Source organism: Sebastes fasciatus, chromosome 18 (assembly GCF_043250625.1).
Source record: "Sebastes fasciatus isolate fSebFas1 chromosome 18, fSebFas1.pri, whole genome shotgun sequence".
NCBI lineage: Eukaryota > Metazoa > Chordata > Actinopteri > Perciformes > Sebastidae > Sebastes > Sebastes fasciatus.
Genome location: NC_133812.1, coordinates 13,973,810 through 13,992,346, shown reverse-complemented (window position 1 = coordinate 13,992,346; position 18,537 = coordinate 13,973,810). Strand labels below are relative to the sequence as shown.

General features: G+C 42.0%; 1 protein-coding gene across 1 annotated transcript in view; it reads right to left on the bottom strand.

Annotated features, from left to right (window-relative positions):
- Nucleotides 1-249: 249 nt before the first annotated feature.
- nbas (NBAS subunit of NRZ tethering complex) overlaps nt 250-18,537 on the bottom strand; it is a 186,826-nt gene continuing 168,538 nt past the window's right edge. Inside the window, exons 51-53 of the mRNA XM_074616263.1 lie at nt 17,195-17,342; nt 14,912-15,046; nt 250-1,326 (exon numbers count right to left, since the gene is read on the bottom strand). Of these exons, the coding sequence (XP_074472364.1) occupies nt 1,051-1,326; nt 14,912-15,046; nt 17,195-17,342 (559 nt within the window). The 3' untranslated portion in view covers nt 250-1,050. The remainder of the gene's footprint in view (nt 1,327-14,911; nt 15,047-17,194; nt 17,343-18,537) is intronic.

Here is an 18,537-nt window from a genome sequence, read left to right as displayed (position 1 = left end):
ATAATGCAAATGTTTGGAGTGCATTCACTGTGAGATTGAACACAAATCGCTACATAAACCCATCAATTACAAAGAAAAGTAAAACTCGCTGAAATGTTAACAAGGTCGACTTTGAAAAATCTTTTCTCTAACAAAAAATATCGCACCCGAAAAGACGTATATTGAAAAGCTTGCAAAGACTCACCCAATTGTGCACTTTTCCATCAACACTATCAGAAAGAAAGAAAGAAATGGAATGCTGCGAAACTCATTCTCACATTCGATTTTTATTTATTTCAGATCTTAAAGGTGACACAGAATAAAACCTGTATTTTTATATAGTGAAACAAACCATGCTGACAGCGTCACTGTGTGCATAAACAAACAAACACGTACGCGTTTATTCCTCATCATCATTAGCTCTACGTGATAACGCCGGGGTGTCGGCTGCTTGTATATAGCGTTTTGTGCATCCGCATACACACACGAACACACAGGAACACACAGGAACACACAGCGCGGGGCAGCTGCGGGGCTAATTTGTTTAGAAGGAATTAATTAGACATTATTAGGGGGAAAACAATGGAGCAGAGGCAGGGTGTTTAACGGTGGGACGTCAAAGAGGCAAACCTGTCACGGAACAATAGGCTAATATCCACCCACTGCTTCCCGGCTACTGCTCAATTATTTTATCACACAATAGGACGCACACACACACTAACACACAAATACATGCAAGCAGGAAGTGTGTTTTTCTGATCAGCCCCCAGTCTGAACATTCAATCATGACGGAGAGACAGCAGAGGTTTCTGTATTCATGTGTGTGTTTCTAATTGAGCAGATGTTTCGGTATTGAAGGTATCCGTTCTTCGAGGCAGCTGCTGTTGCCGTGTCTTCCAGTTGATGAACCAAATTACAGAACAAAAATGCAGAGGTCTGATAGAACTTCTATTCTCACGCTTCAGATCTCTCAACATATTTCCCCTAAATCTGCTTCATCACCGCAAAAAAAGGGGCTGCGGTCCAAACTGCACTGCCCGTCGCGCTCTTTTCCCTCCTCCCTCGTCTCCATCACAGCCACTTCTTGAGCACGGCCAACGCCGAGTTGAAGGTGAACTGGGCCCGGTGGGTCCCGCGGTGAGCCAGGAGCAGGGAGCCGGCCTCGGGCCCGTGGCCCGCCGCCAGCAGCTCGGCGGCAGCTTTCTCTACATCCCAGCCGCCCTCCTGCTGGTGGGACAGCATGTGGGAGCTGAGCAGGGGGTACAGGGCTGAGGAGACGCAGCCCACCAGGAGCCCCGCGTCCAGGAGCAACGAGAGGAGTTCAGCGTCGCAGGAGGAAGCTGTCTCCTGGAGGGGAAAAAAAAAAGGGAGGAAAGTGTAAACACACGTGTGGTAATGGAGTCAGGAGGAACTTTCCTTTTTAAGTGCGATCCCTGTGAATACATTGCCAGGGGTAACCGCCAGAATTCTGGCAATTATGCAACCATTCATCTGCCAGGTAACCAGCTCATCATTCAGCGGACCTACTCTAAACACCCACTGGCTGATAAAACAATGAAAGTGGCTGGTAGATTTTGGAGATTTACCAACCACAGCGGTCTGTAGAAACAATGTATTGTAGCTTCCTGCTGCAGCAGCAGTATTTCCAGACAGTGTGTGATTACAATGTTACACGCTTGAAGAAACCTGATGAGGTCAGAGTGTTGGGTCAAATCCTGTGTTGACCCTGTGGCTCAACACCGTTCCCATGGCATCTACCTTCACACACAAACATTTCTCCTCTTCTTCGCAGCTTTCAGAGGAACAAGTCTCAGTTACCAAAAAACAATTCTGAACACATGTTCACACAGCCATAAACAAACCTTTACGTAACGTTTTAATCCCATCATCCGCCTCTTTACATCAATGAATTGCATGCAAATCCAAACAGCTAAATGCCGCCGGGGCTGCTGTGAGTGGTTTACAGGGCACGGAGAAAGCGAGTGCTGAGTGCCGGGGTTGGGAAAGGCTCTCTGTGACTCAGCCCATCTCCCCTGCATCCCCTCACCTGTTTGCGGTCTCTATTATTAAGTTTGCACTTGCAAAACTATACACGCCATATGTATGCGCGAGCACACACAGACACACACACACAGAGACAACAGCGAGTCGCTGTCAGGGTATTTCTGGAGCTGAGGCAGATCAATTATAAATGTGGAGCTCATGTCTTCTCTTCTGTAGTAGAGAAGGGGGAGCAGAGACGGATGGATTTCTCTCCCTCACCTCGAAAAATCTCTCATCTCTGCGCCGGCCTCGCTCCATTTTTCCCTACTTGAAGGACAATTCATGCTTAAAAACATAGAACTGTTTGAAAGGAATCACTTCACCCGTGAGGACGGATATTAGTGAACCTGAACGGCTCACACCAGAGTTGACATTCAACTGTTGTCACCGACAATGACGCCAGCCCTTCGTGGGAATTACTGATCTTTTTTTTTCGGCACATGAAATACGTTTTTATCTCGTAGTAATGCGAGCAGATCTTAAAAAAAAAAGAACATTATCACTTTGTCCCCAAGATTCATCATTTCTGTAAAAAGTATTTTCCGGATGTGATTTAGCATTTAAATACAAGTTCACGGTTGCTTTGGTACCAAAGGGAGACGGAGGGCTGACATATAACAGTTAAAGAGATACAGTATGTCATGCATGGCTAATAATTTAATTTCTCCCCTCCGTTCAGAGACGGGACCAAGATGATTCATGACAAGCCGTGGGAGGGGAGGAGGGCGAGACAGACAGAGACAGACAGAGACATTTTTGAATCTTGAGACAGAGGTGGACGGAGGAGGTCATCCGGCTATAATGAGAATTAAGGGGAAAGAATAGACGAGAGAGAGAGAGAGAGAGAGAGAGAGGAGGGCTACGGAGGAGTGTGGGAAATGTATGACGGGGAATGATGGAGGGAGAGAGAAAAGGCAGACACGCGCTGAAAGCATCAGATGCATACATTTTTAAGTGCACCAACTGTTTTCTGAGGGCTGAATGAACACTAGAAACCAAGGAGAAGCACTTCAAAACAACTTAACACTTCAAACTTTTTGATTTCGGAGCCTCGACGGAGGCCCGGAACAAATGTTCTACATGCGATATCTCGAGCCGCAGCGAACATTGACCTATTTTGAAGCCCAATATCTCACAAAGATTATTTCAAACTTCACAGATAAACGAGCAAAGGGTTGTTCAGTTTATGACAACTTGGGGTCTTATTTTTTCAAAGTTTTTTGGCTGTCACGCCTATTGGTTGTGATGATATTGTACTCAGCGAAGTGTTTCCTGAGATCTGGGAACACAGTGGCAGTACAAGAAGAAAGTAAGACGCAGAAAGAAACACAACAGTTACACGATGAGAGAGGCTGTAAACATGACAAGAAGTGTTCAGCCAGATTGTTTAGAGGTAAAAACCCAAAGTGAGTGCACTTAAAATATCTGTACGAATCCTTCTCTGCACAGGAAAATTGTGGGCACACAACTACAGCAAGTACGGTAGGTCAAATTTGGATCATTCAAATCAACCAAACTTTATTTGTATAGCACCTTTTGTGCAGGTCAAAGTGCTTCACAGATTACTGACGAGCCGGAAATAATACAGAGCAAGTGTATGATGTAAAACAATAGAAAAGACAAAAAAAAAATCAACAATTTAACAATCTGAGACCAATTTGTTTACAGACAGACACTATGGGCGATAATTTCTTTAACAAATAGGGCTCAAACGATTGATGAGCAATTAAAAAATGATTATGAAAAGCAAATTAATCATCAGCTATTGTGAAAATTGGTTAATCGTTTAATTCATTTATCAAGGACAAATGCCATCCAATTCAATGTGAGGAACTGTCCATGTTCTGCATTTGATATCATTGTAAAATGGGTTGGGTTTGGGACTGTTGGTGATGTTAAAGCTGCAGGAGTTAGAATTGGAGCAAATACTATTAAAAGACAGTTTTTTTTTAATAAAATGGTCACTATATCCTGACAGTAGTGCATGAGACAGGTAATCTGAAAAAAAAAATGATGTGCCTCTGTGTCCTCCGGTGCTCCTAATGGCATCTGCAAGATTTCACAGACCGGAGGAAAACAACCAGTCAGAGCCGAGCTGGAGCCTTGAGCCTGAGCAGCTGTCAATCACTCACAAACTCCTATCAAACGGTCAAACTTGGCAGCGCTGATAAAATATGAATCCATATTCTGTTACTGTAATGCCTATTTTTAAAAGAAAGTTTGTGACCTGGCCGCCATGTTGAGATCAGTTAAGGAAATACCAAGCACCGCCATACAGCCGGCGCAAACTTTCTCATTTTACAGCTAAATGGTACACTACAAGATGTTTCTGAAAACATTTGAGGCGAGAAATAGGCATTACAGTAACAGAATATTTATTCATATTTGACCAGCGCTGCCTAGTTTGACCGTTTGATTAGAGTTTGCGAGTGACTGACAGCTGCCTCCGTTGAATGAACAGCCAATAGGAACGCTCTCTCTCAGAAATGACCTGTGATTGGCCAAAGTCAGAGCCATGAGGAGGTACAGAAGTCTAGTTATCGCTCAGAACACTTGAATTACAATATGCTGAAAGGTTATTATGGAATTTTTGCCCAATGATGCCCAAAATATTCTGCCTACTGCTGCTTTAAAACAAGACAAAGCGATTAATCAATCATTTAGTTAACTGATGGTTGCAGCTCTACTTAAAAACAAGTTTGACTAACCAGGGGATTTGTTTAAAACAAGTCTTATCGTCCGACCACTCGTGTTTATTGTCCTGTTGGACTTCATCTCAGCTATAACACTAAACACAAAGTACAGCTGAGGCTGATGGGAATGTTATTAGTTTAGAGGTATTTGGTCATAAACCAAAGTATTGGACCAATAAAAAAAATGTGACCTGATAGGTAGTGCTAGATGAAGTCAGAGGATCGCTTATAACAATTGATCCAGAGGGAGACATGAATGTCTGCAGCAGATTTTATTGCAATCCATCTGATAGTTGTGGAGATATTTCAGTCTGAACCAAAGAGGTGGACCGACATCGGCATCTCTAAGAGCCACGTTGCTAACACGGCTACAAATAAGGCCAGAAATGTACTGAATGGGAATTATTTATTCATATTTTTGCTTCATTAACAGTGGCCTTGTGGTGCCGTTTGGAGATATTAGCGTGATTAAAGTCTGTACAAATACATTTGACTTGATTTGACCTGAATGTGTGCTAATCACTGAAATCACCTTCTGTGGCTGTAATGAGGACTCACACCTACGGAATACACATTACTCTGCGTGGCGCATACTGTACATGGAGACCACTGGTCTGAAAGCTCTACCACATGGCCAAGGAGAGTAAAAAACACACATATATTATCACATCCAGTGAGTTTGGGCTACATGGGATGTGGACAGATTGAGAGGACATGAATATATACATACTGTAAACAAACAAAAGGGACACCCACTACTTATAAACACACACATATTTTGTCTTTCCTAAACTTCCTGGTCCATTACGGATGAGAGAAAAGCACAGAAAATCACTCGAGCACAGGCCTGGTCCTCCATGCATACCGACACACATACACACACACACATATACGTACACCTCCCAGGCTATTACTGTTTGACGGTGTCAAGAGAGACAGCAGATTTGAGGCTCCGAGTCAGTTGGATTGACAGTCGAGCTGAAAATAGATGTGAAGGAGCAGCAGAGATGGAGGGATGGAGGGGAATCTTGATATCAGAGCGGAGCAGATAACTTTATGTCCTTTTTTACAGCATGAACAGCTCTGTCACATTTCAGGCGCTGCTGCTGCTCGTCCGGCGTTCACACCTATGGTACTGCATGCAATATGTGGTAGACAGCTGAGTGTCATTACAAAGTCACCATATATCATCACTATACATATTGTCTGGAATCTAAAATGTTCTCATCCTTCCTTTATATTCTTCACTAAAGTCGCAATTGCAGCCATTCCTCTGCAGCTACCGGAGAATGGAGTTACTCTACTTATAATTTAATAACTAATTTCGACTTCTTAATACTGTGAAACGTCATGAAAGCACAGTAGGGGGTGGGTGATAATTCAATATTTTCATATATCGACTTTCAGTGAAATCATACCATGGTGATATTATATGAACAAATTATCATTCTGCCAATTTTCTGCAAATTAAAGGAATAATGTGACATTTTGGGGAACATACTTCTATGCTTTCTTGCAGAGAAGATCAAACCCACTCTCATATCCATTAACTATGCAGCTACAGTACAGCCAGGAGGAGACAATTAGCTTATCTTGGCACACAGACTGGAAGCAGGGGGAAAACAGCTAGCTGGTCTGTGTCCAAAGGTAACAAAGTTTATCTACCAGCACCTCTAAAGCTCACTAATTAACACATTTATATCTTATTTCTTTAACTTGTACAAAAACGGAAGTGTAACAACGAATCACTTGGGGCTTTTACCAGAGTCAGGCTAGCTGTTTCCCCCTGCTTCCAGTCTTTATGCTAAGCTAAGCTAAGCGGCTGCTGGCTCCAGCTTCATATTAGGTGTAAAAACATGAGTGGTATCGATCTTCTCATCTAACTCTCAGGAAGAAAGCAAATTAGTGTATTTTCCAAACTCTTCCTTTAAAGGTGCAACGTGTAATACCGAGCCACTGGCTCCAAAGAAATACGGGGCAGCTTTTCACCTCTACTGCTGGGTCCATACAATCTACATTTACAGTCATCAGTTGTGAAAAAAAAGCAAACTACTAACTAACAGCAGGGCAAGAATAAGTCAAATTAAACCAAACTGCTGAAACTCTTCTAACTTATAATCTTCACATGTGGCATCGGACTTTATATTTTACATTAGCAATCTGTGTGTTCACTGTGCCACTAACTGAGTTTGTTTATTGGATTGGTTCCGGGGGAACGACTTGTGTTTTTGTTTCGTTCTCCCCGCTGACGTGGGACTGCTTCGCCGGTGGAAGCGCTTCAGTTAACGGCTGTGGTGGCTCAGATTCGGCCAGCGAAAAACCCAGTGCCTGGAGTCACAGCAGGCTGGTACAGCGCTGGGTCTAAGTTTTGAAATGGCAGCAACAGAAAGTTCACCTGATCAGCTGCCGGGGTTTGCTCTGGCTGAATTCGAGCTGAACGGAAGTGCCCTCCGTCTTCCGGAGCTGCTGTACTCCCGACGAAGCAGCCTACCGGCAGCGGTGAGGACAACACGAGGGTGCGAGTAGTCACACAGACCATGGACAAGCCCTCAGGGGGTCGTGTCTAGAAGGTAACCGACGAGTTGGGAAACTCTCCCGAGATGGTTAAGGTTAGGCATTGACCTTGATTTGTTCTTTGGTTAGGATAGGTCGTCAAGCAGCGAGTTTGCGAGAGTTTTTGCCAGATTTCGCAATTTGTGGGTTACCTTCTAGACACGACCCGCTCAAGGCAGTTCTATATCTTCGTTTTCTGGACTAAGGGGGGGATTGGACGCTACAGTGACTCACTATCGCCTCTCGGGGAACAAGTGGTATTACAAAAAAGTACAGACCAGGGCTATTTTGTTCAGCATGCACATTTCAATAGATATCTCTGAAACACAATACATAGACATCTTTGACATAACGTCAACACTGTAACCTCTTCACATCCTGTTGATAATATCATTTTTTGAATGTTTTAAACTAAAATTCTGGCCACATTGCACATTTAATAGTTAGTTTTACGTATGAATAGTTCGGTCTCATATAAACAGTGGAGCACAGAAAAGTGTTTTTGCTATATTTGCCACATCGTGATTGAAATATTTGCAGCTGAGGTGCAACCACAAACCGAAGTCACGGCGCTCAACTGTCAGGGAGTCGACTACAGCTAACGATCCAGTCTACTGTACTGCTGACAAACCTGGATATCCATCCATACTGCCTTCCCCCCACCTCCTGTGAAGCTTCCCTCCCTCCTCACCCTTGTTCCTCTTCCAGTTTTCGACTTTCCCCTGGCTGTCTGTCCGGGCCTCGCCTTCATCATGCCTTCCTTTCTTTCTCAAAGGTCAACAGCTGAACATGAAAACCTGTCCTGCGGTGCATGTATTTTCGCGGTACAGGTGTGTGTCTGTGTGTGTGTCAGGTTAAAAGCCCCTTCAAATCTTCTTTAAAGGTTCAAACAACACTTTGTCTGTCTCTTCAGTGAAGTGGAAACAAGAGGCATCTTTTGTCTCGTGTCAGTGTGTGTGTGTGTGTGTGTGTGTGTGTGTGTGTGTGTGTGTGTGTGTGTGTGTGTGTGTGTGTGTGTGTGTGTGTTCGTGCATGCAGCTGGCGTGCTCCGTGAGTGAATTAACAAACACTCAGCATGACAAGAGAACAAACACATCAAACTGTAGCCATAACATGTCCAACCCCCCTCTCGCGCTTGTTATTACCTTCTCATTTCTTGGTGTCTCGCCCTGTGAAAGACAGCCAAGGTTGTCTTTCCCGCTCGTCTTCAATGGCCGCTAAATGTTGCCTGATTGGTCTGGTCAATTTTTAACACCCTTGTTTTCTATTCTTGCTCCGCACGTCTCTCATTTCCTGTATAGGCCTTTCTCCGCCCTCTCCTCTCTCCCTGAGCTAAACCTGGCTGACTGCTTAATTGGAATTACCGTACACGTACAATGCCTAATACATAATGCATGGCCAAGCCTTCTTTTATCATTTAAATCATAAAGCATCTTTGGAATGCCAGGCAACACACAACTATCTCCCTTCCCTCCTTCTCTCTCTCCTTCCTCTGGCTCTGCTTGCCATCCCTCTGTCTCAGCTGTCCCCGGGCTTTAGCGGTGCAACCGAGCGAGCACAAACACACACACACACACACACACACACACACACACACACACAACACCAAACAGTCCTTGCTTACAGCGCGACATGATTGAAAGTGACAGAAGAAGAGGCTGTGAAGCCCCCCAAAAAAAAGAAAGAAAAAAAGAAAAGTAGGCTGTGACGCACATGAGCAAACACTAACACACAAACGCGCAGTGAGCAAACACAGCGAGATTAACAGGTCCAACATGGCACAAAAGCTGTAAACAAGCCCACTTAAACAAGCAATTAGACTCATAATCAGTCGATCACACGCTCACACACCTTGTCTTCACTTCACCGGGCAGATGAACGAGGTGTATGATTCTTTCAACATGATCTCACATAAAAACAGGCTGGTTCTGCTCTCAGCAACACTCGGAAACGTGGTTAAGTTGGGTTTTCCCAAACACTTCGCTTAGTCCTCATCCTAAAAACATCTTCTCTTATAATGTTACAAGTGAAAATCAAGTGGAAGTAGGATCATTTTCTCATAGACTTCTATACAATCAGACTTCTTTTTGCAACCAGAGGAGTCGCCCCCTGCTGGCTATTAGAAAGAATGCAAGTTTAAGGCACTTCCGCATTAGCTTCACTTCTCAGACCCGGAGGTTGCTGCCTGGTTTTTCTTTATACTAGCCTTCTTCTAAAACTAACACAAACTAGTTCTACACTGCAATATAAGAACAATGTTGTTCCTTATGTTTTCTACATGACTCATCAACTGGTTAGGATGCTAATTTTTTCTTTTGACATGTAGCTTTAGCTAGCGTCAGTCATAGAACGATATCATGTTACCATCAGTTGCATATTTAATACCCTTTTTACAGGGTTCTCATTTTAAAACAAGTCAGCAACAAACATTAAATAGCCAACCGATGGCGTTTCAACCAATTCACAGAATCAATGTTAGCTTAATTAGCTAGCTAGAATCAGAATAAGGTTGGTTGTAACATACAAGGAATTTGCTTTGGTGTATTTTTATAGTGCATACCATAAACATAGGAAAAGGAAATGTAATTGATGATAGAAGTAAGTACAAAAATCAAGAAACATAAATATAGAATAAAATTACAATAAAAATAAAAAAAATATTAAAAAATATGTGCAATATATCTGAATTAAGATGAAAGCTGTATAGAATAAAATTACAAGTAAAATACAAAAAAAATATAAAACATATGTGCAATATATCTGAATTAAAATGAAAGCTGTATAGAAGAAAATAACAATAAAAATATGCAAAAAACTATAAAATATGTATAGTAAATCTGAATTAAAATATAAGCTGTAAACACGAAAATTATGATACAAATATGAAAAAATACTATAAAATATGTATTAAAATGAAAGATCTGTGCAGTTTTTAGAAGTGGTAGTTTTGTGTAGAAATGGAGCCACAGCTGATCAAATCTGCCATCAACAGTAGTCATTTCAGAGGAAAAAATTGACCTGCTACCGACTTAAAGAGAAGCATGCTTTTGTCGACACTCCTTCTGAAATCAAAGGGGAGAATTTCGAGTGGTAAATCTGCCTTTGTTATCATACTTAACTGCATGTTTGCCATGCGAGAACTGCAAGCCTGACCGGCGTAGCAACAGTAACTTAGTGGGGTGGGGCTTAATGACTTAACGGTCGATTAATTAAAGTCAAATCCGATGGAGGAAGAGAAAGAGCGGGCGGAAGAGCGAAAGACAAAAAGAAGGTGAGAAGACACGAGGACTGCTAAAACATTTCGTCGTAGCAAACCTATTGTGGACTGCAGTTGTGTGTGTGTGTGTTTGTGCACACGTGCAGCCGTATCTATGTGTGCTGTACGTTGCGCTGACAGCTCATTCATATAGGCAGGACAGCTCTTATCAGCCCCTTATCTGTCTGTTTTCCATTAGTCAGCCTGGTGTTAACCCCTGGCTCCCTGCTCCACTGCCCCCCTCTGCTCCTCCATGGTCCATACATCTTCACTAGGAGGAGCAGAGCGGAAAGGAAGGAGAGGTAAGGAGGAAATGATGGGAGGGAGTTTGAGGCGAAGAGAGGAGAGGCCAGATGTGTTTCTGCTGCCAGTGAAAAGAAATAAAAGCCTGCACCATTGAGAACAATACAACCTCTCCTTCATTACCTGCTCTCTACTACTTCTTTGTCTCCCTTCCAAGTCCTATCTACGCCCACTCCTTCCTCCCTTCTCCTGTACTCCTTTGCCCACTGTGGTTTTCCTCCGCAGAGAACAGTGAATGTGAAGCAAAATAAACGCATATCTCACACTACAGCCAAATAAATTACTTTTTCTCATTTACTTCTTGTGTCAAGTGGTTTTTCTATAACACCATTTTAATTAAAAACTAATCTTCAGAATGAATCTTTTTTTTTTTTACCCTGATCCAGGGCCATCTCTCTTAAGAAAAAAAGAAAAACGTGTTGATACTGGAGAAAACAATGTGCACAGTAATCTGTGACATCAGATACGGAGCAGAGTGCCAGGGAACACGCACCTGTTGGGGAAGTGCATGAAGATAAGGCCTGTCAATCACTCAGAGTGGCATGTCATTTTCATGTATTTAATTAAGAGCGCTGTGATAAATATACGATGCGTTGTGGCCAAAATCAACCTCAGGCTTGTTAATGTAGATGTGAAACAGCAGGTGAATAAATGAAGAGTGACATTTAAACCTTTCACATGTTTTTTTTATGATGAATTAATGCTGTCTGGTATGCATGGAGTGAAACAAACTGTGACAAAAGAAATTAAACGCTTAAAGTAATTTAAAAGTAACAACAGTCAATTAACAGTTAAACTCCATGAGAAAAACTCACTTGAATTTCTGATCGACCAAGCTGAACTAAAATCAATTATTTTTTATCCCCGCCCTACATCTACTGTTTGTAGATCTGATAAAAGGTGTTGTTCTCTTGTGTGGGAGCAGAAAAAAAGTTTAAAATTAGAGCAGCGACATTTTCTATTTTATTAATTATTATTATTTATTTTACCTCATTTGTGTTCTTTGTGTGTTTATAAATTGTTAATCATACTTACCATTGAACTTATGTTTTGATATGTCATATTGTAAATTTGTAATAGTGCAAAATTTCTGAGCTTTCGCACCGCAAAATATAGGCATCAACCAATCAGGTTGTGCGAAACAGGTTGAGTTGCGCTTATATTCATGAAACAACAACACGAAGGCTCCGTAATCCGAACCAAGACTGCAAACTTTATTCCTCCTTTCAACCTTGACAAAGGCAGCACAGACCATACCCACTCTTTCCGTTCTTACCTTTCACAATAAAAGCTCTAGACTTTAATACTCGGAGGCGGGTATTTCGCATTTTCGTGTAATTTATCCGTCATGCCCCCGGTGTGTGAAGGCCTTTAGGGAGGCGTCGATGTCATACACTGGATTTGGCATTGCCACCAATACAACCTTATTAAGCGGACTAAATATCAGCCATGATGCGACTGATCCATATCAAATGTACTTTCTTTGAAAATGTCACAAAATTCAGTCACAGCAGGCCACCAACCTAAGCCGTGCTCAGACCGACTTTAGCGCAGCTCCCTCATTCATTTATGTGTGAGGCTAGTCCAGCGACCCAGCAGGGTTTCCAATGCAGTGTGATCGGGGCAGAGAAAAAATGCAGGGTTGTCTGGCAAAAAAATTCAACTTTTGACAGACTACAATGCGATATCATCGTGGTCAATCAAATGCATGCAAGCAGACATTCCTGGTATATTACTTTGTACGTGCACTATATTTCTATTGTTTACCTTGCGATCGATGCAAAAAAAAAGAAGGTAAAATAAGATAACGTTCCAGACTTGTTCTCTATTTCTGTCACAAACCACTGTGCAGTGTTTTGTAGTCTCATAAGTCTTCAAACTAACTGGATCTGTGAGTCGAAATGAACGTCCTGGATCATATTTCATGGCTAATGAAATACGATCATCAGACATGATCATACCTGAAGCAGCATGACATCACCAACACAGCCTCTTCCGTTGTTTTAACACAGGGCTGTTTGGGTCTGAAGTTTTTAGTGAGAAAGCAAGTCCTGGCCTTAAACGGTTGAGTTCCAAACAGTTATGTATACAGACTCTAAATTTGGTTGAAAGAGAGCACTGGTATTGGATTGGTGCGATGTATCAGGATCAATATCGGGAAAGAAACCGTTGGATAGGAGCATCCTTAAATAACTTTAGCGTCATTAAATCTGATTTCCTGAACCCCCTTATTATCTAATAATAATAATAATTCCTTTAAAACTGTTTCAGGCAATCAGAAACACTGCACTAGAAAACAAATGAATTAAAAACATACAAGGTATAAACACACTTTGGGCAAACAGACACTTTCGTAGACAAAGAGAAAGAGAGAAAGAGACGCACACGCAGACAAACACACACCCACATGCATGCAGCTCCGCAGTGAGCTGCGAGCAAGCCAACACATTATCAGATGTATTAGTTGTAAGACAATTCCTCTCTGTCTCCGTTGATGTTATCTCCAGATGAACACTGTTCTGTGCTGCTCCGAACATGCCCCCGTTCGTTCGGCTCTTTGGTGGCAGAGGCGAGATTATTTCTCAAAGCAGTGTGACACGCTACCTGTCTCACTGCACTCTCACCCCCCCCCACCCTTCTATAACTCTCCCTGATTCATCTTTCCTCCCGTACTATCCCCTCTCCATTCAGGCTGCTCCGTCCTCTCCACTTCTGTCTTGGTCTTTCTTGCTTTGCATGTTCACACATTTGCTCTGTCTTTGTAATTTCCCCTCTCATCCCATTTCTCTCTCTGAACACGCATTTCCCCCCTCCTCCATCAGATTTCCTCTTCCCACATCTAAATCACACATCTTTTCTCTTTCCAACTTTAACACCCCCGCTCGCTTTTCTCTGCGGGATATAAAAGCAGCGTTGTTGCTCAGGTGTACCGATATAGGAGCTTTAACGTTTCATTTAATAGTGGCTCTGTCACCTAATAGAGTGGCTTTCTCTTATCTGATCCGGGGACAAATAGAGGGTCTGCTGGGTCTAGAGAGGCCTACTTTGTGACAATTGCTTATCTGATGGGGAAACAGTGGAGAGCGGCCCACACAGTCTTAAACTATTACACTCTTATCCGATTGTGGCTTCCCACAACTGGAGGACAGTTAGTAAGTGGATGAGCGCCGGCTTATGTGAATGTTGGATTCTTTTGGAGAACTTATATCTTATAGGACGGTGAAGAGGTTTTATAATTTTTATGGCTCACGTCTTCATCGGTTGTCTCCTTTCCTCCAAGATTTTTTTTTGTATTTTACCTTTTCTATTCGGTCTCATACTTTTTAAACACAGTATATAATGTACAGTATTCTGAGGCCTGCTAGAACATTGCTACATTATTGATTTTAATACACAGGGTTATGTCTAGATGTTTATCCACAAGTTACGAAAACTCTCGCAAGATTTGCTGCCCGACGGCCTATCCTAACCATAACCATTCGAGGTCAATGCCTAACCTTAACCGTCTCGTGAGAGTTTCGCAACTTGTGAAGAACTTTCCCGTTTGCTTCATTTCTCAGCACTGGAGGTTGCAGCTCGCTCTTTGGTTGTACAACAACTCATGTTGGGTTCGGGGAGGATGGGGGGGACATTACTTCAACAAGTAGACATTACTTCTTCTAAAAAGGGTCCCAAGCCAAACAGGTTGAGAAGAACCTCTGCGTTATTTGATTAACAGGTAATTAATTAATGTCAATTTTGATAATCCATTCCATCATTTAAGCCATTTATCAAGTAAAAAAATGCCAATCTTTTTCTAGTTCCAGCCTCTCAAATGTGAGGATTTTCTGTTATATATATACAGTATATCACTGTAATCAGAAAACATTTGGGTTTCAAATGTTGGTTGGACCAGACAAGAAATCAGAAAACATTGCCTTGAACTCTGAGAAGTTTTCAACCCAAGTTTTAGAGTCTAAATAATTAAACGTTTATTTTAAAGAACGTCTGCAATGTCTGCATTCAAACTGGGGTCAATACAGCTGACTCCGCCTGGTCTGCGTTTTGAATATAGACCATGCAAACTATTAACTATTTCACTTACTGCGGTCATGCTGTTGATCTGATCCAGAGTCGGCTGCAGCAGTTGCTCGTCGCCGCTCTCAGCCATCAGTTTGAGTGCGGGCTGCTGGAGGCTCGGCTGGTTCTGGAGCAGCAGGGCGGCTATGCGTCTGATACACTGGAGAGGAAGAAAGAGAGAGAGTGAAAGGCATGGATGAATGAAAAGATGTGTGTGAGGATGAATGGATGAAAGGAGGAGGGGGGAGAGATAAAAGCAAAAGTGGGATGAAAACAGAGAAAGGTAATCAGAAGATGAGAGTAAATCAGAGAAAAGCGAGAACAAAAGAGGAGAGGAGGAGACAGAGAGGGGGAGAGAGTAGGCGAGGAACAGTAAAGGTTAATCGATGTGCATATACTGTACGGACACATAATACTTTTAAAAAGGTCTACACACAAACACACACACAGTCCTATCAGTAATATATGGATATCACAATGCAATCTGACTCCCCCATGCTCTGGCAGTTTCATTCCAGCAGATTCAAATTAAAGCTGTTCAGAACAGAGTAAAAGGCCTCCTTCTACACCTCCCACCCCTCTTCCCACACTAATATTAGACAGCCAGGCAGACATAGCCTATTCACATTGAATAGCATTAGCACTAAACTAATATCACAGTCAGCTGGCGCTAGACATACAGAATGGTATTAGGCTTACCACTTCCATGGTGCTCAGCAGGGCATGAATAGCATTAGGGGCGGCCAGATATCAAAGAGCGGCGAGCGCCTATAGTACATTGCAAAAAGCACTGAGCTGACGCTAACATGTTGCTGTGGGTTATATGCTTAATAGCTTCAGGCTCCTGTAGCATGATACGGCGTAAAAATGGTAACACTGCAGCGAGGTTACACTGAATTCAAACAAGCTTGTATTAGTTTTTAATAATGGTGATGGCAGAGGAACTGATTTTTTTTTCTTCTTTGGTTCAAAATATTAATATTCATTATCCTGACTGTATTTAAAGTGATAATCTAGAAACTTTCATTTAAATATCTAAAGTCAAATTAGGTAACAAAATGGTGATTGAGCCTATTAACCACTGATGAAAGCCCTCGCATTTGCAGCATTACGAACTGGGTGCCGCCAAAGACAAATAAAATGGAGATCTTTGAGATTGTATAACGTCAAGTGATGGAAGAAGTATTCAGATCAGATTTTTGTTTAAAGTGGCAATCCTTAAGATTTCAGTCCTGGTTGATTTGGAAACACCCTGTTTACTTTCCTTTACACAGCACCTGGATTCTCGCGATATCACAAGATCACGCCAGAATCGCAAGATCGCATGTCACACGAAAATCCATCTTGTCAAGCTCCAAATAATGCGTTTGTGTCCGTCCAGCCAGAGACCGGACCAATCAGCGTCCTGTGAGGAGCTAATGGCAGCTATGGGCTAAGTTTATGTGTGTGTGTGTGTGTGTGTGTGTGTGTGTGTGATATGTTCGTTCTAAACAACAATGGCGGCTCCTGAAGAGGTTAGCGTAGCTGCAATAGCATCAGTTTTTTCAGAACTGGAGAGTATTTCTTCATTGAAAGAAGAGCAAAGAACGGCACTGAAGGCTTTTCTTGATGGAAAAGATATTTTGACTTTATATATATTTTGATTGACAGGTGGTTCATCCAATCACCTGCCAAGTATTTTTTTGAAAGTGCCTGCCCTTTTCAAAATAGTTTACAATGTTCCGTTTACAATGACGGCTTTCTCAGATGACAGCAAATGTGGTAGGTCCTAGAATACTGTGGGCAGCCAAACAAACTCAATAAATAATTGACCTTTTTCCATCATTCTGTGAGCAACCGTGATCTGATCTGACACCCAGTTCGTCATACTATACTATCCAGATAGTGCAATACTTTCATCAGTGGGCAATAGGCTCAATCACCGTTGTGTTACCTCATTCGGTGATAGATAGTGACTTGACAGACAGATTTATTTAAATGAAAATTGGGAAGTTTTATATTATATTATTATATATTTTATCAACAAAAATGTTAAACTGTAAAATAACCAGCAACTATAACTGTAAGATAAATTTAGTGGACTTAAAAGTACAGTAGTTCCCTCTGAAATGTAGCAGAGTAAAAGTAGAAATGAGTTCCTGAAAATTGCACTTTACAGTGCACCAATTTAGTTAACAGGTGAAATTCTTTATGTGGACTTCCTCACTAATTGATCTACTTTTTTTTTATTTATTTTTTTAAGATTACTGTGAAGAAAAGAAGACAAAAGCAGTCATAGATGATTACCCGAGGAGTGTTTGATGTTTACCTGCGCAGGAAGCTTGTGTTTGGTGTTGTAGAGGGATCGCACCATGGTGACAACCTGCTGACCCAGGTCTAATTTCACCTCGGACGCCTGGCAGCGGGTCAGCAGGGCCGAGGTCAGCACCACCCAGGGGTTACGCTCCGACTCTGCCCTGCAGACAGAGAGCAAGACAGAAAGACCTCTGAATGTGAATGTGAATGTGTGTGCGGTCTTCTGCTGAGCTTCTGAGGCGAACGTACGAGAGAGCAACACAGAATAAAAAGAGTGAAGTACACAAGTACACATTTTTCAGGAACATACAGTAGTAAAACAATATTACAATACTGTAATGTTATTCATCCAATACTCTGCAGTTCTCTGTCAACAGATGGTAATCCTGTTAGACAGTGACTGGGTCACAGCAGCCGACTACTGCATGTTATTATGAATAATATAAATACGACAGCCGCATAAGAATAACAGCATCAAATCACAGGCTGACATGAGCGCTGACAGAATTATCAAGAGGTTTGCAGACAATCTAATGAAGTCTGATGTTGACATGTAAGTGAGGGGGGTGGGAGGGAGAGATGTTTGACCACTTTACTCCTGCAGTTAATATTAAACACCTACACGCTGCATTTCTTCTCTCTGCTGTGAACACCAGGGGACTCGGCTGCCAGATCTGACAGGCGTCACTCTGTTGACACGCTCCTTCGTGAGGTTTGCAAGACCTTTGCTAATGCCTCCAGAGTAACCGATTAGCTCTCGCCAAGGCCGGCAAATGCCATAGACATTAAGGCAGTAAATACGACCTTCATGGATCTTTATTAATATCAGTCATATGGAGAAAAAAAAAAAAAAAACTCATGGGAACCACATTATCTGTTAATTAGATCTTGGCTGACGGACGGATCCTGTTGAAGTTATTAATTCTATTAATATTATCATTAGCATAGCAAGGAGTCAATGCTGTGATTGAGTCCCTCTAGACCGCTCGCTAACAGTAATGTTAGTGGTTAGAGAGGTTGTTAAATAAAGGAGGAATAAAGCATCTATCTATCTATCCATCAATCTATCTATCTATCTATCTATCTACTGTATATATCCATTTATCCATCTGTCATCTATATATCTATCTATTTATCGATCTATCTATCATTTATCTATCTGTCATCTATCCATCCATTTATCTATCTATCCATCCATCTCTCCATCTATTTATCTATCCATCTATCATCTATCTATCAATCTGTCATCTATCCATCCATCTCTCCATCTATCTATCTATCCATCCATCCATCCATCCATCCATCCATCCATCCATCCATCTATCTATCTATCTATCTATCTATCTATCTATCTAT